This window comes from Podarcis raffonei, chromosome 7, assembly GCF_027172205.1.
Source record: "Podarcis raffonei isolate rPodRaf1 chromosome 7, rPodRaf1.pri, whole genome shotgun sequence".
NCBI lineage: Eukaryota > Metazoa > Chordata > Lepidosauria > Squamata > Lacertidae > Podarcis > Podarcis raffonei.
The window spans coordinates 62,703,533-62,725,312 of record NC_070608.1 but is presented as its reverse complement, the minus strand read 5'-3'; the positions used below and the strand labels follow the sequence as shown (position 1 = coordinate 62,725,312).

At 41.7% G+C, this 21,780-nt stretch overlaps 1 protein-coding gene across 7 annotated transcripts in view; it reads right to left on the bottom strand.

The window, feature by feature from the left end:
* Positions 1–20,328, bottom strand: part of MAK (male germ cell associated kinase) — a 29,688-nt gene extending 9,360 nt beyond the window's left edge. The window contains exons 1-13 of one of the 7 annotated variants that reach the window (XM_053396916.1): positions 19,984–20,328; positions 14,747–15,055; positions 13,715–13,769; positions 13,507–13,628; positions 11,074–11,153; positions 9,243–9,375; positions 8,897–9,068; positions 8,108–8,275; positions 6,895–7,227; positions 6,269–6,459; positions 2,472–2,599; positions 2,077–2,205; positions 442–516 (exon numbers count right to left, since the gene is read on the bottom strand). In XM_053396916.1, the coding sequence (XP_053252891.1) occupies positions 442–516; positions 2,077–2,205; positions 2,472–2,599; positions 6,269–6,459; positions 6,895–7,227; positions 8,108–8,275; positions 8,897–9,068; positions 9,243–9,375; positions 11,074–11,153; positions 13,507–13,628; positions 13,715–13,769; positions 14,747–14,847 (1,687 nt within the window). In that variant the 5' untranslated portion in view covers positions 14,848–15,055; positions 19,984–20,328. Of the gene's footprint in view, positions 1–441; positions 517–1,143; positions 1,284–2,076; positions 2,206–2,471; positions 2,600–6,268; positions 6,460–6,894; positions 7,228–8,107; positions 8,276–8,896; positions 9,069–9,242; positions 9,376–11,073; positions 11,154–11,667; positions 11,836–13,506; positions 13,629–13,714; positions 13,770–14,746; positions 15,056–19,983 lie in introns of those variants that run through there. The other 6 variants (XM_053396914.1, XM_053396915.1, XM_053396918.1 and 3 more) reach the window with 6 other exon arrangements.
* Between the last annotated feature and the right edge of the window lie 1,452 nt (positions 20,329–21,780).

Genomic DNA, 21,780 nt, shown 5'->3' with positions numbered 1-21,780 from the left:
AAGTATCTCCTATTGCTGCCCAGCAAGTCTGGCTTAGATTGCTTCCCTGAATTATCTGGACCTAGTTAGCCTTGAAGCATCTTCTCCTGTGCCTGGTCCACACAGTGATCCAGAGACTGGATGGATTGGTGGTGGTTGATTTTTCATTTTTTGGCAAACATGTTTGACCAGATGGCCCTGTGGAATCTTCCAAATCCAAGAGCCTCTTGCGATCTCTTTGATCATAAAAGTGAACAAGGAAGCTTCTGCACACACAAGATTCTCTGTGCACATTGGAGATGCTGAGCTAAAGCCATGACATATGTCAAACTAAAATACTACGGCTCAAATGATACAATTAATGCCTTTTCAAAAGCAAATAAATAAATACGATTTGAATATGAAAAAAACCCAAAACCTGTAAAAGATTAAGCACTGCCAAATGTAATTGCCAGGAATTACCTTTTGGGTCCTCTAATTTTTCATTCACTCTTTCTTTGCATGACAGTTTTTCAATTGGTTTAATTAAGTTTTCTTCTTCAGAGGAGGCAGTAAAACAGATGGAGGAAAAGAAAAGGATGAAAATAAATACCTTAGGCAAACAGAATGAATGGATGAAACTAATGGAAGACACACACAAAAATAAATAAAAAAGCAATCTGGAATATAGCATGTGTGAGTGAGCCTCTAGGATGCCGTATCAGTTCCGTAAATGTTGAAAGATTCATCTCTAAAACAGGAGCTAGACCAGTGAATACTTATTACCAAGAATCAAACAAGCAAAGCAAAAGGTAATTGAGATTGGTTATGATCATAAGCATAATGAAGGAATAGGATACTGAAATACCAAATTACCTTTATTAATCCTAGAAAGAGAATATTACAGAATTCTAACAAATCTGTATTTAAATGCATAGTGTATTTTTCTTGTACGAAAAGGTTACAGGACAATCCTATACATGTCTCCTCAGAATTAAGCCCCGTAGACCAATTCTCATATAAGCGTGCATAGGACTGCAGCCTTCGTATGTACAGTCAGCTAATAATCATCAATACAGTAAAAGTAATTACTATTATTTGCTAACAGAAGAGTACTTCAAATAGGTTAAAGAAGACACTGAGTAAAGCTGATTTACCTGCCTCTAAAGCCCAGACAGTATATTTTCATATATATTTTTGTCTGCCCTGTATGATCATGCAAAGGTTTAATGCAAACCCAGAAAAATAAAGCAAATCTAGCCCCACGTAGGGCCATAGCAATACGAGCTTTATTCCATGTGCTGCAAATGGATAAAGTGAGTGGTCTGAAGGAAAGAAAAGAACATGACTTACCAGAAAACCCAGACCCTCCAATTTCACGATATACAGTGTCATTGTAACACAAAAGAAGCAGTCATATTTATTTGAGATTTCTGATTATCTTGATATTTAGGGTATTATGCAAGGGTTTGAAATAAAATGCCATGGAACTGTAATCATAGCTGTTTAAAAAAAAGCTCAACCTGAAAAACGTTGTCTACATAGAAATAGACTAGAACTTAGGTTATGCTGCTTTCAATAACTTTAAATGTTTTGAGATTAATCAGATCTACAGTTTTAATTTTGAAGTAATTTGCTTTCTTTTGATAAGCTCTTTAATATTGTTTGAAACCAACAGAGAAATGATGGAGGTCAATTTACTTGTAAATTAACACAGGATAAATATGAAAACTTCCCAGGCTGTGTTTCAGCATTATACTTAGCATATACTTGCCCCATACATGTCCCAATTCTCTTCCTCGACTGAGAACCCCTCATACACAGACATGCATCTGGACGCTTATGAATACCACAAAACACATTCCGACAAGAGGCATTTGACACAGCCATGTTCAGCACTATGTAGTGCAACGCTGATACAAATGGACAATGACCGTCTCAGGCTGCATACTTGCTGCTGTGCACATTGATAGCAGAATTACAAATAGAACACTGAAGACACACGCTGCTCGAAAATCATCACAAAAATAACATAGTAAACATTTTTTTACAAAATCTATCAAATATATCAGACAGGGGGGTACACAGAGATTTTTAACTATCCATTACAGTAATTACCTGCACTGACTCTGCTGAAAGACAGTCCTCCAATTGGTGCCATCGGCTTTGAAAACAGGGAATTATTCCAGTTACCGTGGGATCCTTCTTTACCGGCTGCTCCTGAGGAGACATTCTTAGGGTTTACACCTTAGAAAAATAATAATGATAACAGTTAATATATGGTTGCCAATTCAGGGCATAACCCATCAAGAGTGCTGAAGTCACAATGTGCTTTGCAACACCTTTCACTGAAAACTGTGCCTCTTGAAATAAAGTTTGTTCTAGCTCCTGGATTCCCCCCTCTTTTTGCCCACTTATTCCTCTGACCTATGTATACTAACAGAAGAAAAGGCACAAAAAACCCCCACCACCCAACCAATGTAATCAAAAGCATTAAAGAACTGCCTCCTTACCAGGTAGGTATCTTGACTGTTTTAAGTAGTACTGTTTTGCTGAAGTCGTTGATATTCCAGAGTCATTTCTCTTCAGAACTTTGTTTTCTCCTGATTGGCCAGATCTGGGGGACATACACCCAGGAACACTGAAAGTGAAGATAACCCATGACACAAATTAACTCTTGATCCAAAACAACAGTGTTTTCCAGCATCTTAGGGATGCTGCATTTTCACATTCAGTGCAGAGTTGAAGCAGACCTAGAATGCAGATTCCATGCAGAGCCTATACAGTGGTACCTCAGGTTACATACACTTCAGGTTATAGACTCCACTAACTCAGAAATAGTACCTCAGGTTAAGAACTTTGCTTCAGGTTGAGAACAGAAATCGTGCTGCAGTGGTGCGGCAGCATCAGGAGGCCCCATTAGCGAAAGTGGTGTTTCAGGTTAAGAACAGTTTCAGGTTAAGAAGAGACCTCCGGAACGAATTAAGTACGTAACCAGAGGTACCACTGTACTGAAAAAGTTTAGGCAAGAATGTCAGGAAGCTGTGTGGGAACAGTTAAAAATGAAGCACTTCTGGGGAAAAACAACCCTCATTGTGATGCAAAGAGATACACTGACCATAATTCCACACTAACCCCACAGGCAATGATTGCAATGTGTGTGGATAGGTCCAGCCTGCCTTTGTGTATTTTGCTGCTTTTGTATAGGAGACTCTCCAACCCAGGTTCGGTGCACCTTGGTTTGATTCCAAATGTAAGCAAGCTAGACTCTCTCTCTGTTGTATCTACAACAGATATAAATCTTCTGGAGCTGAAACTCTTCCCCCAGAGTACTTCCAGGCCAAAATTGCTTACAAACAGGCACAGAAGTCAGCCAAGCATGAATGGCAGCTAAGACGTTGGCAAGCGCTGATTGCTGCCTCTAAGCTTCGCAGCTCTCGTGGTTTTTGGAATTTAATCAACAAAAGATCGAGGAAATACCCATTGACGGTTATACCAGCCCCGATATGGGAACAATTTCTAAGAAAATATTTCTCCCAGACAGTTATCTCTAACATTCATTCTGATACTCTTTCATGTCACTTGCCCATATGGCCAGATACTGACCCGGAGGAAATAGCTGATTTAATTGCTAAACTGAAAACTGATAAAGCCCCAGGGCCCGATCTGATCCCGGCGGAAGCTATTAAACAACACCCAGCATGGTGGGCCAAAATTCTTGCAAAAATCTTTGATGCAATTAATGCCACGGGCCAGATACCTAGATCATGGAAGGAGTCCATCATAATTCCTATATATAAAAAAGGACCACCAGAGGACCCAGGAAACTATCGTAATATCAGTTTATTATCAATCATCGGAAAAATCTATACTCGCTTCCTGCTAACCAGACTAACCCAATGGGCCGAAGATTCCAATCTGATAGGCCATGAACAGGCCGGGTTTAGACCTAATCGTGCTTCTATTGACCATGCAATAATTCTACATCATTTGGCGCGGAAGTATTCTTCCCCCACTCATGGTCTTTTATGTGCCGCTTTTATAGACCTGAAGGCGGCTTTCGACAGTATCTCTAGAGAGCTGCTATGGGAAAAATTGGCAAAGTGGGGTATAGATAAAAGGCTGTTGTGGCTAATGATTAAATTACATGAAGGGACGGCCGCTAGGGTGAGGTTAACACCTGAGGGCGATCTCACAAACTCTGTTCCAATAAATAAGGGGGTCCGACAAGGGTGCATCCTTGCCCCCTATCTCTTTAACCTCTATATTAGTGACATGAGAACTCCCCTAGTTGAGGCCCAAACCACCATTCATGCACCCAGGCTTGCAGACTATCGCTGCCCCTTACTATTGTACGCTGACGATGCGGTGATCCTCTCATATTCAAGAATCGGTTTGAGGAGGGCCTTTAAGATCTTCGCGTTATATTGCCAAACAAATTTACTTACTATTAACCATTCCAAATCTAAAGTCCTAATTTTTTCCAGGAGTCGTAAATTGTATAGGTGGGAACTCGAGGGGAAGCCAATTGAACAAGTCTACAAATTTCAATATCTAGGAATTTACTTTCAGTATAATATGGGATGGAAAGCGCATATCACATACTTACAAAATAAGGGCAAAGCCCTTATCTACGCTCTATTACGCTTTTTCTTTACAGAGGGGGCTATGCATGTTCCATCTGCCTTAAAAGTTTATAGTGCAAAAGTGGTTGCAACTATGGCCTATGCGGTCCCTTTATGGGGCGCTTTTGTAAACTTCATGCCTCTGGTGACATTGCAAAATCTTTTTCTCAGACGCCTTTTGAAACTACCCTCCTGTGTAAGCAACTCTGCTATTCGCTTAGAACTCAAGACCCCCTCCTTAGAGATCCTGATGTGGAGACATGCCTTTAATTACTGGCTGTCCCTTTGGCATAAATTGCCCAATTACCATCTTATTCAGTGCCTTTGGAGAGATGAATTTACCAGCCCATGGGCAACAAAAATCCATTCCAAACTGTTGTCTTATGGAATCTCTCCTTCCGATATACTAAATTTAGATCTAATTACAGCAAAAAAGGTCATCAAACAAAGATTGGAGGAGGTTGATTTGCAACAAAATCTTACTACAGGTGGAGGTACATGTTCCCCGATAAATCAGGGCATTACATTTATGTCCCAGATACCTCGATATCTGTCTACCTTATCGGTTGCGTCGCATAGATTCGCTTTTGTTAGAGCCAGATTTAATGTGTTCCCCTCAAATGTGCTGAGTAATAGATTTTCTAACGGTAAAACCTCTGTTTTATGCGCATGTGACAGCAAATCAATAGAATCCCTTTATCATATCTTGTTTAATTGTCCTTTATATATTGTTCCCCGATCAAGGATTCTGAGTTCAATCATCTTGGAAACTGTTACTAAACCACCTGAATTACATCTAGCCTATTTACTCCAGGATATTGACGCTTATAGAACATTACAGGTTGCCAGATTCCTGAATTCAGTTCTTTCATATAAAAGACTTCATGGAATGCTGCATGACTATTAAAAATCTAGTAAACTTTATCCACCATCTTTATATTCAAGGCCACAATATGGTACATCTATGTGATTGTATGTAACGTGAAGGAGATTATGCGTTGAAATATTTTAGTTGATATTTTAGAATGTAAAATGCTATTTTATTTATTGATTGGTTTTACCTTGTGGGCTTATAGCCGAATAAAGTATTATCTATCTATAGGAGACTCTCCAGACTTGGGGTGGTAAAGCTCTGGGGGGTGGGGGTGGTCTCAAGTTAGCCCAATATTCCCCAAGCTACAACCACCTGTCCACCAGCTGGGGTGACGTCAGCTAAGGGGTAGAGGGTTCAAGCATGCTGGGTGCTGCCTCGCCCACCCTGTGGGTCAACATTGAAAGGTGGATGGGACTGCCCACCTATGAGTTACCTGATGTCAACATGACATCAGATGATTAACAAGTTAAGTGGTCCTGCCCATCTGTCAATGTTGGCCTGTGGGGGTGGGGAATAAGTATCAGGCCCACTGGGCCAAAAGCTCTAGAGCAGCGGTTCTCAACCTGTGGGTCCCCAGATGTTGTTGGACTACAACTCCCATCATCCCTGAGCTCTGGCCTTGCTAGCTAGGGGTGATGGGAGTTGTAGCTCAACCACATCTGGGGACCCACAGGTTGAGAAAGGCTGCTCTAGAGAAACAACTCATCCTGTTTTTGGTCTTCAGACTGCAAGTATTGCAGATTGCTTCCCTGCTCCCACACATACCAATTATAAACTAGGAGGGAAAACAGGACAAAATATAATGCCTTACCTAAAAAGAGATTCCTTTGTTTTCTTTTCACTTAACATGGTGATGCTAGGCTTCTTAGAATACGAAATCCCAAATTCGGAGTCATCCAAATTGTCCCAGCTATCCATCGCCTGTAACATAGTCTGCCCCCATCGGCGCCGACAGTTTTTTAGGCCTACTGCGCCATTTGACGGTCCTATGGCTATCTGCTTCTGTTTCAATTACACAAACACAAAAGGCTATATTATTTCTGAAACATCTTGCTACCTGTACATTACTATCCTAAACTGGAAAGTGGTATTTCTTGGTTTGTAGGAGTTCTGACCGCAAAACTAGAATAAATCTGGTGTGCAGAGAGTGTACATGCTACAGGGTAAGGAAAGACATAAGCACCATGGAGAGAAAAACAAGAGATATCAGAGAACTCTATAGTAGTTTGCTTGAGGGAAAGGAGTGGTATGGGTACAAGTGGAAAGTGGCTTTGTAAAGAATGGATTTCAGAATAAAACACCAAGTCAAAATTTACACAGAATGCTGCAGATTATGCAACCCTATTGAATTAATACGAATGTAAAACAGGACTTCAGAGTAATTACTTAGTACTTTTGACTTGTTCATAGGTAAATAGCCACTTGACAGCAACTTACTGGTGTTGAATTTTTATTGATGGCTGGAAGGAATGATTGCTGCTGCTGCTTTGATGGTTGATGATTGGCTGCATTCTGTGGCAATTGAATTGCCTGGAGGGGCTGCTGGCTATTCTTTGATACACACTGCAGCTGAAACTTATCAAGCGCATCTGGTGAAGACTGAGATTCTGGCTTAGATACGGGTTCTAATTTTGATACAGGGTCCAGCTTGGATAGAGACGGCTTTGGATCTGCTGCTTGAATTGATTTGGGATGAGACTGTTTCTGATCCAAATATTGTGGAGGTGGTCCTAAAACTTGGCCCACTTGAAAGTAAGGATACTTCAATGCCTGAAGAAAGAGAGAATGCTGATAACTAGAATGCAGATAAAATGTCTACAATCATTCTAGCGTACGGCTGATAAAACAGTTCTCCTTAAGCAAAATCTTATAGAAGCAAGTTTTGTGGCATGGACAATATCATGCACAGGACAGAACAGCCAAGGAGGAATTTTAACTGCATGTAAAACGGAGAAACTGGTGTAGCAGTCAGGCAGGACATTCCCAATTCAAATGTCATATTAACCTTAAGTTCAACAGGCCCTGGGAAAGCAACAATTTCTCAATTCCTTTACAACATGGGAATAGCATTACTGGTATACCTCACAGGGGTGGTATTATTAAGGTAACATATGAGATGTGCTTTGTACGCTTGAAAGAACCTTTTATGGATTTTATCAACTTTGTTTTATTCCCACTTTTACTGTTCACAATGCCATAAAAATAGGAAGCAAAACCAACCCAATACTGAATAAAACACCAAAGTCAGGTATAGCACTGAGCAACCACCTGAGGTCAATTGCTCCCCCTCTTTCCTTTTGATCTACAGGTTAAATCTTACTTGAAGGCCAGCAAGGAAGGATATGAAGATGCCTCTTGGACGGTATCAGTCCAGAAAGATGGAGCCACCACTAAGAATGACCTGCTCCTTACTGGTGACTATCTGATTTCCATAGAAGGAAAGAGTTTGTAACATGACTTTCAAAAATGAATTTAGAAGCCCCAAACTTTCTATTGGAGTGCTACTTTCTTTAAACTGCGATAGGGAATTAGATGTTGCTGACTTTATTTCCCACAGTCCCTAACTACTGGCCATGCCAGCTGGTGCTGATAGGAGCAGTGGTCCAACTACTCATGATAATTTTTTAAAACTATTTTGTATATGACATACCTGACTTGCTGTAGGTCGTTTCTTTGGATCCCAGTTCAGCATATCACACATAAGCTGTATTGCCTCATTACTGGCATTTGGAATGAGAGTCTTTAAGTTTAGGGAGACACATTGAGGGAAGCGAAAATTCATTGCAGTGGCAAGTTGGTATCCTTCTGGCCAATCATTCTGAGAAAAAGGCATACAACAGCAGTCATGAAACATCAGATAAGAAGAGGTTTCATTTTTTAAAAAAAGCTGGGGGGGGGAATGAACTCTTCTAGACCAGGAGTGGGCAGATTTCAGGCTTGCAGAATCTACTTTCTTTTTTATTAGAAATCTGAGATCCACCAATGGGAGCCTAGTGTAAAAGACACACAGGCAACTCCCCATTTACGCAGGGTGGGTGGGTGTTCCGAGGCACAGTTTGTGTCTCCTTGCGGTGCCAAAAACAGCACATATGTCAGTGGTCACATGCGTGCTGATCACACACAAATGGGGAGTTGCCTGCACATTTAAAATTAGAGAATTATGAACCCAGAAATTTGTTTTCAGTACAAAATTAAATGGAGTTCACATTCCATCTACACAAAAACACTCCTGGTTACCCGGCTTTCTGCCTTTCAGCAGTGTACCACTGTTAAACCATAGGAATAATAAATCATCGCCCCTATTTCACATTGCTCAGGAGCCTCCTCATAACCCACTGCAGAGGTGTGGGGGTAGAGAAGAGATGACAAACTTTCCATTTGTGAACTTGCTTAATTTAACTTAGCATCCAAGCCATCACATATTCTCAAAGTAGGTTACCTTCTTTGGAGTGCCTAACACCTGGCAAATTTTGAAGATTTCATCAACTTCACTTGTTCCTGGAAAAAGTGGTCTTAGTGTGTATAGTTCAGCCATTATGCTACCAACAGCCCATATGTCAATAGGAGAACTATAAACAGAGGATCGCAGTAAAACCTCAGGTGCACGGTACCTGTGATGGTGAAGAGAAATAATTGAATACATTCATGCAGAGATGCAAAAGGTAAGTGAAGGTCATGCTGAATAACAACACAGTCCTAAGCATGTCTATTCAGAAGCAAGTTATGCTGAATTCAGTGGGCTTTACTCCCAGATAAAGTGGGGTTACAAATGCAGCCATACTTACCATCTGGTAGAAACATAATCAGTATATGGAGGCTGAGATCTAAGTTCTCTAGCCAGTCCAAAGTCAGCTATTTTAACAAGTTCAGGGCCCATACAGAGAAGGTTTTCAGGTTTCATATCCCGGTGGAAAAAACCTGTAAATGTGAATACGGACAAAGAAATAATAAACAAACAAACAAACAAACAAACCACAGTATCAACAACTACCTGAAATATGGAACTTAGGCATGGAATTCAAGTGGAAAATAAAAGTAACCTCTCTTGAATTAATTCTAAACTAGTTTACCCTTTTTTAAAAAAAAAATCTGTTCATCAAATTAAATACAGAGAACATTCTGACCTGTAGCAGCTGGCATTCAGTAATTATGGCAACTAATTAAAGAATTTTAATTAAAGAATGATGAACCATCTGCTTTTAAACTAGGGCAAAATCCTGCTGTCCCAAAAATGGTGGTGGTGGGGTGTTAAAAGGTCTGCCTGTGGCACCTGCATTTTAACTGCCAGAGCAAATCTATCTGTGATACTTGCACTTTAGTGCTTCCTACTATTTTAAGGTACTGAATCATATTTTTACCTACTCATATGTACTACTTAGTGCTAACATTGTCCTGGATCATACATTGGTATAAAGTTTTTAATGGTTCGGATTGCTTCAACGCAGGGATGGGAAACCTGTTGCCTGTCAGATGTTGCTAGACTACAACACCCATCATCCCTGACCAATGTCCATGGGTAGCTGAAGCTGATAGAGTTCAGCAGCATCCTAAGGACCATAGATTCCCCAGCCCTGCTTTTTATATACATGCACTTTGCTACTGGGTCAAGCTTATCCAAAGACCATGCAGAACCCAAATATAAAGTCAACTTGAATTATGTGCTTAGGAGAATGTGCTTTGGGGGCATGGTCAGAGCACCTCAATAACCAGGGTCATCGTTTGGAGCATGGTCAGGCCAGCTGAGAAGTGGCTGCATCTGGACCATCTCTCAACCATCACAGTTTGAATGACTATGCCAATTTACCTCCTACTGCTCCCCAAGTGGTGCTGCCAATGAACACATCAGCCCATAATAAAATTACCACTATCCATGATTTCATTTTGGATGAAGGGGTTAACTTGCAATGTATTAAGAAAACCTGGGTGGATCTACCTTGAACCAGCTCTGTCCACCTGGGCGTTTTGTACAGAACCAGCACAGGCTGGTGGGTTGGAAGGGGGCATCAGCCAAAAAAATTGCAATCTTTCTTTCAGGGAAGCCAGTGCACCTGGGCACCTGATTTGATACTTTCTTCCCTGTGACAGAACAGGGATCTTATTAGTGTACCATCGATCCCACTACTAAACAGCTTCACTGTGGCCATGAAGTCCTGGGGCTGGCTTGGAGCTTCATAGTCACCATGCCAACCATGCGTCCGTCTCAGTACATCACTGGCCTAACACATGGAGCAAGCCTAGATATTTATTTTTATTGCTACAGGGCCTTCTGCTTGAGGTCCAATGGTTGGATGGATTCAACTTGAGGTAAAATTAATATTGCCTTGAAAACTGAAGATAGAGCAAAGGATTTAAACCTAACACTCTTTGGGTGGGTGGGTGGGGAATTGCCAGCTATTGTGTAGTGACAAATACACAGCTGTAGCTTTGTTTCAGAGGACCGGCTGAATTATGTATCAATCACAAGGTTCCTTCTCCATTTGATCCACTGACACTGCATAACAGTAATAATATACATCAATCTTTAACAAATCATGAAGCATTTCCCCCCAAGTTACAAATGCTTATCACTGTACATTTACTTTACTCAGATAAAGCAAGAATAGTGAAGTGTCTTACCGTGTTTATGGATGAAAGCTAACCCTTGTAATATCTGGTACATAATGTTCCTGATGACAGACTCAGGGAACAACTTATTTCTGAAAGGAAACAAATTGACAATGTCAGCAGATTTTTGCAACATTAAAGTTTTTTGTGTTTATGAAGCAGAAAATCTCATTTTAAAATGTGGCAGTCTTATATAAATGCAGTAAATCAACCCATACAGCCTTGATTTAACCATCCAGAATGGTATTTAGTTTTCATTTACTTCTTCCAGTGAATTCACACCGCAACTTTTCTAAGGATGCCCAACAATATAAATATAAAATCACAATGATTGATGTCCACAATTATTCTAAACTTTTCTGCAACTCTTCCTACATGTAAACAATTCTGAACTCTAGCAATCTTTTCACTGATCTTCTCTAGGGGCGATATGAGAGCAAGCTTACATCCCCCCTCCCAGGTATGTTCAGGTATACCAGTTCTGCCAGACATCCACAAATATGCACTAACATCTGAATAGAGCATATGTGCATAAAAAGCAGTAGGTGTAGGCTTGAACAGTGCAGTCAATATCCATGAACAATTTGGAAATCATGCAATTTGTACCTATGCGCACTGTGTTTTATGCACTCTTCAAACACATGGATGGATGTCTGGCAGTATTGGAGACTGGCAGATGGGTCTGATGAGCAGGGCAGAAAGCTGCAACCTTGCCGCTCTGCTGGTCCTCCCAAGTGATCCTATGGCTTTGATGACCACTTCATTTGAAAGCTGCTGGGTTAAAAATTCAATTTCATTTAATTTAATATTGACTACAGAGGACAACTGAATACAAATAAATAAATATTAAATAGTATAACAGAATCTATATTACACCAGCTAAAGCAATAAAAAAGCGAAATGATTAATCTGTACTTCTTGATGGCAATTATGACATGCAACTCAACAAAAGCAACACAACGTTTAGATAATCCCCAACATGTTGCTGACTAACAACAGGATACAATTAAATATGTGCACTAGTGCATGGATTAGTGCTATGGGACTTCCCCCCTCCCCATGCATACCCCCCTCTGTTCCAAAATCTTCTCTGGAGGGTTCAGGAACTCCCAGAACAGATTTAAGGGGCGCACAAGAGGAGGAGAGGGGCAGAACATTCCATTGTTCAAGGAGAAATCCTTGGGCTGAAAAAACGTTCTCTTACTGCAGTGTTGAGTACAACTCTTAAATAACAGTCTGACACTTTCTGGCTAACAAAATAAATCTTCTGAAGAGTTCATTAGTTTTCTTTGTCCATCAGAAATTGCAAGAGAAACTTGTTTCAGACTGACATACAGATAGGATGCCAAGGATGTCAAAAAAGTACCGTATTTTTCGCACCATAGGACGCACTTTTCCCCTCCTAAAAAGCAAGGGAAAATGTGTGTGCATCCTATGGAGCGAATGCAGGGGGGAGGCAGGCGGGAAAAGCCCCCAAGAGCTGCACACAAGCTCCGTGCACTCTTGCGAGCTTTTCCACAGGAGGGAGAAGGGACTGACTGGCCGCATCAGTCCCTTCTCCTACCTCCCAGAAAAGCCAGGAGAAGCCGCGATCTCTTTAAAGGAGTTGTGCGGCTTCTGCCGGTTTTGCGGGAGGTGGGTGAATCCCCCCACCTCCCAGTAAAGCCAGGAAAGCCCTGCGCAGCGTCTCCTGGCAAGGAGAGGCTGCACGGGGCTAAAGGGGAAGCCAAAACAGCGAGCGGGATCCATCCGCTTGCTGCTTTGGCTTGCTCCATAGCTGCGCACAACCCCTCCAGCAAGGAGAGGCTGCACGGGGCTATGGAGTCTTTAGCCCCACGCAGCCTCTCCTGGCAAGGAGAGGCTGCACGGGGCTAAAGGGGAAGCCAAAACAGTGAGCGGGATCCATCCTGCTCGCTGCCTTGGCTTGTGCCATAGCCGCGCGCAACCCCTCCGGCAGGGAGAGGTTGTGCGCAGCCTGTACACTGCTCTTTGGGGCTGGGGGGGATTTTTTTTCTTGATTTCCCCCCCGAAAAACTGGGTGCGCCCTATGGTCCGGTGCGCCCTATGGTGCGAAAAATACGGTAATATACAAGGTTCTCAGTTTCTGTTGTGCCACATAAACAAGGCTCCCTTCCAAGACAAATCAAAAAGCATCCAATTAAAATTGAGTAACAAAAACGCTCTTCTCAGAGGAAAATAATTGGCCTGCTTAAGATACCTGAGCTTGCAATAATATTCACATGTTCAATAGATCTGCTGTAAACCAACTAGGTCAGGTTCTTAGATATGTGAAACGTGAACATTTTCCCTTTGATATTGTAATAATCACCTTTCTGTGCTGTACTGAGAATTGTGAACAGAGTTCTAGGGAAAAAAGCAAACAGGATGTTGTACCCACTGACCAGTGGGTACCAGATCTAAGCAAAGTTTTAAAAGTGAACATACCTGTCTTTCATTAGCTGATAGAGATTTTCCTTCATATATTCAAACACGAAATAAAGATGGTCATTTTCTCGAATAACTTCTTTCAGCTTTATCACATTGGCATGATTAAGTTTTTTCAGAGACTGCAATACATCAGAGAGATTAATTATGATCATGTCATTGGTTCCAACACAGGCCTAAACAGTTATTTAGTAAATATGAGCATTACCTTGACTTCTCTAAGATTCATACACTCATCCCAAGAGTAGAACTTTCTTTTCATTCTGAAACAAAAGTCACAAGGAACCCATGCTCATTAGGTAAAAAGTGAAACACGCAAAGAAGATAGAAAGTAGATTATACAGAGGACTGAAATATTATTTCCTGATTCAGAAGTTACAACCTGCTCTACTTAATATCAGAACAAATTAAAAAGTCTTGGAAGCAATTTCAATGCAAGCTACTGAACAGAATTTGAAAAAGGTAAGAAATGAATGGGCAGGGTACATTCCATTAACGGCTTATTCCAATCAGCATAACTTAAAGCAGCGCAGAAAGGGTCCCAATGCTGCAGTTCAGCTAGCCAGAAGCAGCAGCCCAGCAAAAGGTAAAAGGCCATCTCAGAAGGCAAAATGGGAGAAAAATGAGGTGGCTCACAGAGCACAAGCCAACGGGGGGGGGGGAATTACATGTGATTTCTACTACTGCTTAAAGAGCATCCAGAATGAGGATTCAATCATTTACATATTTGTTGTTATTTATATTTTCTTAAGGGACGCGGGTGGCGCTGTGGGTTAAACCACAGAGCCTAGGACTTGCCGATCTGAAGGTCGGCGGTTCAAATCCCCGTGATGGGGTGAGCTCCCATTGCTCGGTCCCTGCTCCTGCCCACCTAGCAGTTTGAAAGCACATCAAAGTGCAAGTAGATAAATAGCGGGAAGGTAAACAGCGTTTCCGTGCACTGCTCTGGTTCGCCAGAAGTGGCTTAGTCATGCTGGCCACATGACCTGGAAGCTGTACGCCGGCTCCCTCAGCCAGTAAAGCGAGATGAACACCGCAACCCCAGAGTCGGCCACAACCGGACCTAATGGTCAGGGGTCCCTTTACCTTATATTTTCTTAATGTTTCACTAACAGCAACCAACATCATATGCCGACTCCTTCCTACTTGTAACTAATTCCCACTGACCTCAATGGGGCCTACTTCTGAGTAGACATGTGTAACATTGCACTGTCATGCATGAAGATTTAATGGCACGTACCTTTTGATGGCCACAAGCTCCCCTGATTCATTGCTCTTCCCCATCAGTACACTGCCGTATGTTCCATCCCCAAGTTGCTTCATGGTTGTGTAGCGATTCATTTTGTAAAAACAGGTTAGCCAAATCCTTTAAAATGCTAAAGCTGCTTCTTTTTCAAGCAGGGACTTTTGAGAATGTTGCTGTTACATGGGCGAGTAATCTGTCATAGTACTTGCTTAAGTCATCAGTCTTCTTTTCCAGTATTATAACCACACTATCCGGAAATAACGTCGTAGTGAAGGGAATAATGCTGCCATTCTTACAAGAGTCCTTAATAGAAACAGATATTTTGTTTAAGTATTCTGTGTAAAAAGCATGTTACTATCATGCAACAAGCAAACTAAAACATTTTATATTTAAAAAGTAAACATGCAAAGTAGATTTGAGCTAAATCCAAGCAGAATGCCAAACTAGCTTTCCTGCAAAGTGGGAAAATTCCCTCTAGGATAAAAAAAGAGAGCAAGAAGGGCTAATACTACAGTAGAATCAAGTGAAATGACACTGCAGGTTCTGACTATTAATAATCATGATGGCTAATTAATTATACAACATATTATTTCAAGCCAACATATAGGTTGAGATATTAGAAGTGTAATCCTATTCATGTTTACTCACAACTAAGTCCTCTAAGTCCTACTGAGTTTAATGGAACTTACTCCCAGGTAAGTGTGTAGAGGATTGCTGCTTTAGACCATACCTAAACCCACTTACGGTACTAGAAAGTAAACACTACTTAATTTTGTGGGACTTACTATCATCATTTACTTAATTAGTGGGATTTAATTATGCCATAGGATTGTGCAGGATATCACCAAAGTGATCAAAGTTTTCATTTCTAGACTGCCACAACACCAGCTACAATTCTAATACTCTACAGTTTAATTATTAAATACAGGTTTCTAGCTGTCATGGAGGTAAAGAAAGCTCCATAACATGATTCTATTAGGCATGTCAGAGTAGTTCCCAAACTGCGATGCTATAGCAGCACATATGCTACAGTGAATGCTTTTACAGGACATGCTCCAAACAATGCAGTGAAGAAAAATTCCTAAATCATACAAGAGGATCTTCAGTGACCAGGCTACTGCTTGTATGAAAAGAGTGTCTCTGGTGCTGCTGAAACAGATGAAGCAAATATAGAACCCCCCAAAAGGATACTTTATGTGTTGTCTGATAATAATAATATAGTGAAAAACCGGAAGCCTGTGAAGCTGTCATCTAGCTATATTTGAAGGCTACAAATGAGACAATTGTGTCAAAATGGAATTAACTGGGTAGCCAAGTTTTAGAGGATGGAACTGAAGGACAAAAATATATATGAAGTAAATTAAATGGTTTTGCAGCATTTCACAGCTGTTGGTATGATTTAATTGCATAACAGCTTTCAGAGGAAGTATGTAAGGAGAGAATAGGATGGCGGTGCAGGGATAAGCAAATGAAGTCCTTCTGTTTATTGCACATTCCACCCACCTCTTAATACGATTTTTAAAATAATTATTCTTAAGGACAATTCGAACAGGCACACAGAGCATTATATGCAGGCCCCACAGCGTACTTCTGACTCTTACGCAGAACTTGGAGACAAGTGTATATCACATTCCCCTGGGAGTTTCCCAAGGGAGATGAAGAAAAAATGCTATTGTAAACAACAGATTGTTCCTCATTGTTCAAGACATGCTGCCAATAATCTCCTCAAGGAGGATCAAGGGAGGATTAAAGCAGAGGACAGATAAAGGTCAAGTTGCCATAATGTAAATGCGCCTAGCAGGATCAGAAAAATTGCAGAGAGCGATAGCTAGCCATGTATGAATCAAAGTAACACTGAACTGAATAATTGCCATCCTTTCAAGACAAATTTCAGTAAAAAGATAGTTACCAGAAATATCATCTTTATGTTAAGGCGTAACCTTATAGAGAAAGCATCACAACTGAAAGAGAGCCTGCAGAAACTCTGATGCACATACTTTTGTTTCCTAGAGATGGATAACTATAAACTTTTCAAAAACAGAAGCCATACTTAGTGGGCAAAAAGCACATCAAAGTTGATGACACTGCCTGTAAAAATGCTATTCTGAAAATAAAATAGTACAACTGGCAGAACTAAGTAATCAGTGTTGACTAACCACAGTCACTGCCAGTAAAACACACACATTCTAAAAAACCATCTGTGGAAATGTGCCATCCTTCAGGTAATTAAAGTCATTAGCAGCAACAACAGAAGATGCCTATATCACCTTTCCAGTTACTTGCTGAAGTGATTATTCTGAACCAAGAGAACTACTATGGGACATTGGTTTGTCAGTCTGCTACTGCAATCCTATACTTGTCTACGTAAGAAATAAACCCCACTAAGTTCAATGCGGCTCACCCTCAGGTCAGGGAATATAGGACTATGTAACATACTAGCTCACAACAAAATGCCATTATTTTCAATAACATTCACTGTTTAAAATCAGGGCACGACAGCCAGATCCAAAAGCCTATTGTCATTTTAGGGCTTTGTGAAAACATCATATATAGGAAAGCTTAGAAAAGAACAGAAGCATTGGCAAAATGGGAGAATGAGAGAGGATGTGAATTTTGCCCAAATATTTGGAACTTCAGGATCTTTAGACTTCATTTGCTTGACTGAGCAAATGAAGAGGCACTAATTGGGACAATGACAGCGTACTCTCCATCAACACTTGCAGAGGGCATGAACTGGTTCCTTGCAGAAGGCCCATGAAATTAGGTTGAGGGTCACAAGTTGCCTACCCCAGGAGCCAAGCATGGCAAAGCCATTCAACTCTACCATACTTTTAATGAAAACCACAGGTGTGCTACTGTGCGGGATTACATAAACAACCTTAGATCTTGTGCTGTGGGAAGGAAAATCCCTTCTGTGCCCAAAGCAAGCATGTTGCACTGAACAGCAGCGTCACAAAGGGGCTAGGGGAAAGCAGAAGCATAGTAGTGATGATAGCTAACAGTTGCACCATTGGGTCCCTGCACTGGAAATAAAGAAACAAGAAAATATCAGTTGATATTAGTGTCTTGTTCAGAATATTGCTTGGCATTTTTTTATCGAAAAGCAGGTCACACTGATCACCTTCCAGGAAACTTCTCACAGATAAAGATAAAAGATAAACCTCATGAATGCTAAGCAATAAAAGCCCAGATCAGGCTCACCTTGCAAACAATTTTGTCACTGGCTTCATGAGAACTAGCAATGACTGTACAGTTCATTATTATTTTGTTTAAAAATGCAATAACAAAAATTGACAGAAAATTCTGAAAACGTTCAGAAAGGTAGCTACTACAGGCAAAACTCTTGCTCCTTTGGCAATAGGAAACAGATGGTGTTTAAATGCATGGCAGGGGGAATTAATGCATACTCATATATTTGAAACATATGAAGTAAACACGAAGAGTCGGACACGACTAAACGACTAAACAACAACAACAACATATATTTGAAGAGGTTTCATTTTGCTTTAGTTTCCTTTCCGTGTTTACTTTTACAGGACAAACTGCTGCTGTTGCTAAACAGTGACAAGTGGTAGTCAAGGCAGTAAACAAGGTAGTTTCACATATTTTTATTCAAGTGGAAACTGCACCCTTCATTCTGTGAATAAAGAACTCTTCTCTTTGAACTCTTCTCTTCTTGGCATTTGTACACCTGTCATCATCCCCATAGTTAAGAGAAGATGCTGTCCCTACCCTTCTACGTTTCATTCACCACACCTAGAAAAAATATGCATTCAATAATTTCACCCACTTTATTATAATCTGCTCTTAATTGTATTTACTTGAAAATGTTTATAAGTGATTTCAGTGGAGGGAACATTAAAAAATACAGTACTATCAAGTGCAGCATTAAGCCTACCTATTGGAATCAATGTAGAATTTCTCTGCTTCAGATTGACAAGCTCAACATATATTTAGGGTTGCAGCCATTATCTTAGGCTAATTGAAAATTTTAGATTTCTGAATCTCCAGCTCATAGCAATTTCTTTTCCCATATGAAAAAGCTTATAAATGATGTTTGGCAGATTGTGGTTTATCTTTGTTTTGATCAGCTTCTTGAAGGCAAAACCAATCCTCCCACCATGGAATCTGTCAATTTCAGCCCACAGCCTCCCACCAATAGTTCTATCTAACTCTGCAACAATCCTGTTATCACAAGTGAATAGAAAATATCTAATTTTGTATGAGGAAGGTGACAGCTGTGATTGGTCAAGTAAAACCTGCACAGGTGCTTCTCCCCCCCTTTTTTTGGAGGGGGTGGGGGTTGATGACATACTGTAGATCAGTGTTTCCCAACCTTTTCCCGACCCTGGTCCCCTTCTGACCTTGTTTCCTTCTTGTGGCCCTCCAGTCTTACCAGTAGATAGGGTAGCCAGAGATTTTAAAGAAATACATAGTTGAGTTGGGATAGCTCAGTCTATAGAGCATGAGACTCTTAATCTCAGGGCTGTGAGTTCAAGCCCCATGTTGGGAGAAAGATTCCTGCATTGCAGGGGGTTGCTCATGCTCTCTTCCAACTCTACAATACTATTATTCTACCATCTTACAACTCCCCATTACATCCATCAGATCTCCTTCTGGGTAGTACACGTTTCCGACTGTCATTCTTGGAAATATCAACCCACGTCTCATTAAGTACCCAAATTAAGTACTGTTAAGAGCCACTGTAACACAGTGGAAGAAAGTAATATTAGATCCTGGAAGGAGACCCAGATTCAAACCCGCATACAGCTATGAAACTCAGTGGGTTGCCCACCTCCTTTCAGGCTTACCCACGCCTCCCTGCGTGGATAAAATAAGTGACGCGAGCCACTCGGAGGGGAAAGTGAGATACATAAACGAAAAACGCAATGTCGCTCCTATGCTTGAGGTCCCATTTTAATCTGCTTCCCACTGAAATCGTCGCGATTCTAAAGGCCCTTATAGCTATGGCTAGATCGCGCCTGAACTCTGAAGTCCCGCCCAAAGTTAACGGGAGCCTGAGAAGTAAAATCCCAAGTCACAAGAATCATGGAATCGTAGAGTTGGAAGGGGTCCCTGGGGTCATCTAGACCAACCCCCCTGCAATGCTTCAAACGGGGCTGCTTCAGAATAAGAGCGTGGGGGGGGTTAAGTTTTTTTTATTTGCCTGCCCGCCTCGTCACTCTCCTTAATCCGCCCTCCCTGCCGCCACCGCCTTTCGCCTCACTCACCGCTGAGCTGCTGGCCGCCTGCGGAGGCTCCGGGGCCGCCCCCTCCGGGTCCTCCTCCTTCCTCCCTTGGCCGCCTCATCCCAACCTCCGAACCACCAGCACCTCCCTCGACTCTAAACCCGGCCAGGGGTCTAGAGTCGGCGGCAGCGTCAAGCAGCAAGCGGCGGCGACCCGTTTCCTAGGCAACACGAATCGCCGGCGCCAGCTCTCGAGGCACGCAGGCGGAGCGGGCGGGCCTAAGAGCAGTTGAGGAGGAGGAGGGCCGTAGGAACGATAGGCGGGTGGCGGGGTGGCGCTCGAGCCTCGCGTCGTTGATCCTGATTGGCTGGGCGCTGACATGAGTGACGGTTCGAGAACGGCCGGCCCAGCAACTCGGGAGGGCGGGGCGGGGCGGACGCAAGCTGCGCGCGCGCGTGGCGATGGCGGCGGCGGCGGTGACGTTTCCCTCTTAAGCCTCCGAGCCGTAGAAAGGCTAGAAGAAGGTCGCGCGCGCGTTCGGAACGTGCGACTTGTTGATTATGCGCGCACGCGCCGGCGATTTTTTTTTTTAAAGTGGCCTCTTCCAGAAGCGAGAAAGTGCGCGCGCACCTTCTTGTAGAATCGAGGCGGCGGTCCTTTGCGCGCTTGCGTAGGAGCATCGTGTTGAATATTTCAGCTTTGAAACTCAAAAAAATGAGGGGTGTTAAAAAGTTGTAATATGAACTTGGGAATTCAGAATACGTTTGGACTAAGTTAATACGATCTAGTTTTGCTTGCTAAGTAAAATGTGTGTAACATTGCATAGAAATGATTGCCAAGTACTTGTAGTTTTATTATATATTGATTTTATTGTTATTTTTGATTATTAGTTAGCATTACCTGACATTTTCAGAAAATGAAATTAAAATTCTTTGGTTTTCCAAGAGCAGTTTATGTGCTTTTTAAAAAAAATCAAACGTAGATTTACCAAGCAAAATGTTGTCCCGTTGCTAAAGTAATATCGTAGCAGATTTGAATTCCTCACATCCAGAAACCCCTCGCTAAAGAAACGTGCAAAAAATAAGTTTCACCCCTAAAATGACACCCCCTACGCCCTACACTGTTCAGTGTCCCCTTCCGATAGCCACGGTGGCTGTTGTCTGGACCCTCACCCTGGGAGGCAGCAATACTTCTGAATGCCAGTTGTTGGAAAAGCATACCCTCCAACATTTTTCTGATGAAAATAGGGACGTCCTATTCCATAATACAGTCAAACCTCGGTTCCCAAACGCCTCCATTTTGGAATGTTTTAGCTCCTGAATGCTGAAAACATGGAAGTAACTGCTCGGGTTTTCAAACGATTTTGGGAAGCCAAACGTGCTATGCAGCTTCTGTATTGAGGCTTCCGCTTTCAGTTTTCGGTTGTCGAACGTTTTGGAAGTCAGTCTTCCAGAACAGATTACGTTCGACAACCAAGGTTTGACTGTAATAATAAGAATAATAAAACCCCGTCTATTTGACTAGATTGCCCCTGCCACTCTGGATAGCTTCCAACATATATAAAAACATAAAACAAAAAACTTTTTTTTTTAAAAAAGACTTCCTTATACAGTACAGAGCTGCCTTCAGATGGCTTGAGGGGTCGGTTAACTCATTTCTCCAGTGAAAATAAGGATGTCCTACCATGACCTGCAACAATTCTCCGATGAAAATAGGGACATCTTAAGGAAAAACAGGACATTCTGAGATCAAATCAGAAACCTGGGCAGCTTCTGTAAATCCGGGTCTGCCCCTGGAAAATAGGGACACTTGGAGGGTCTGGAAACCACAGGTGGGGAG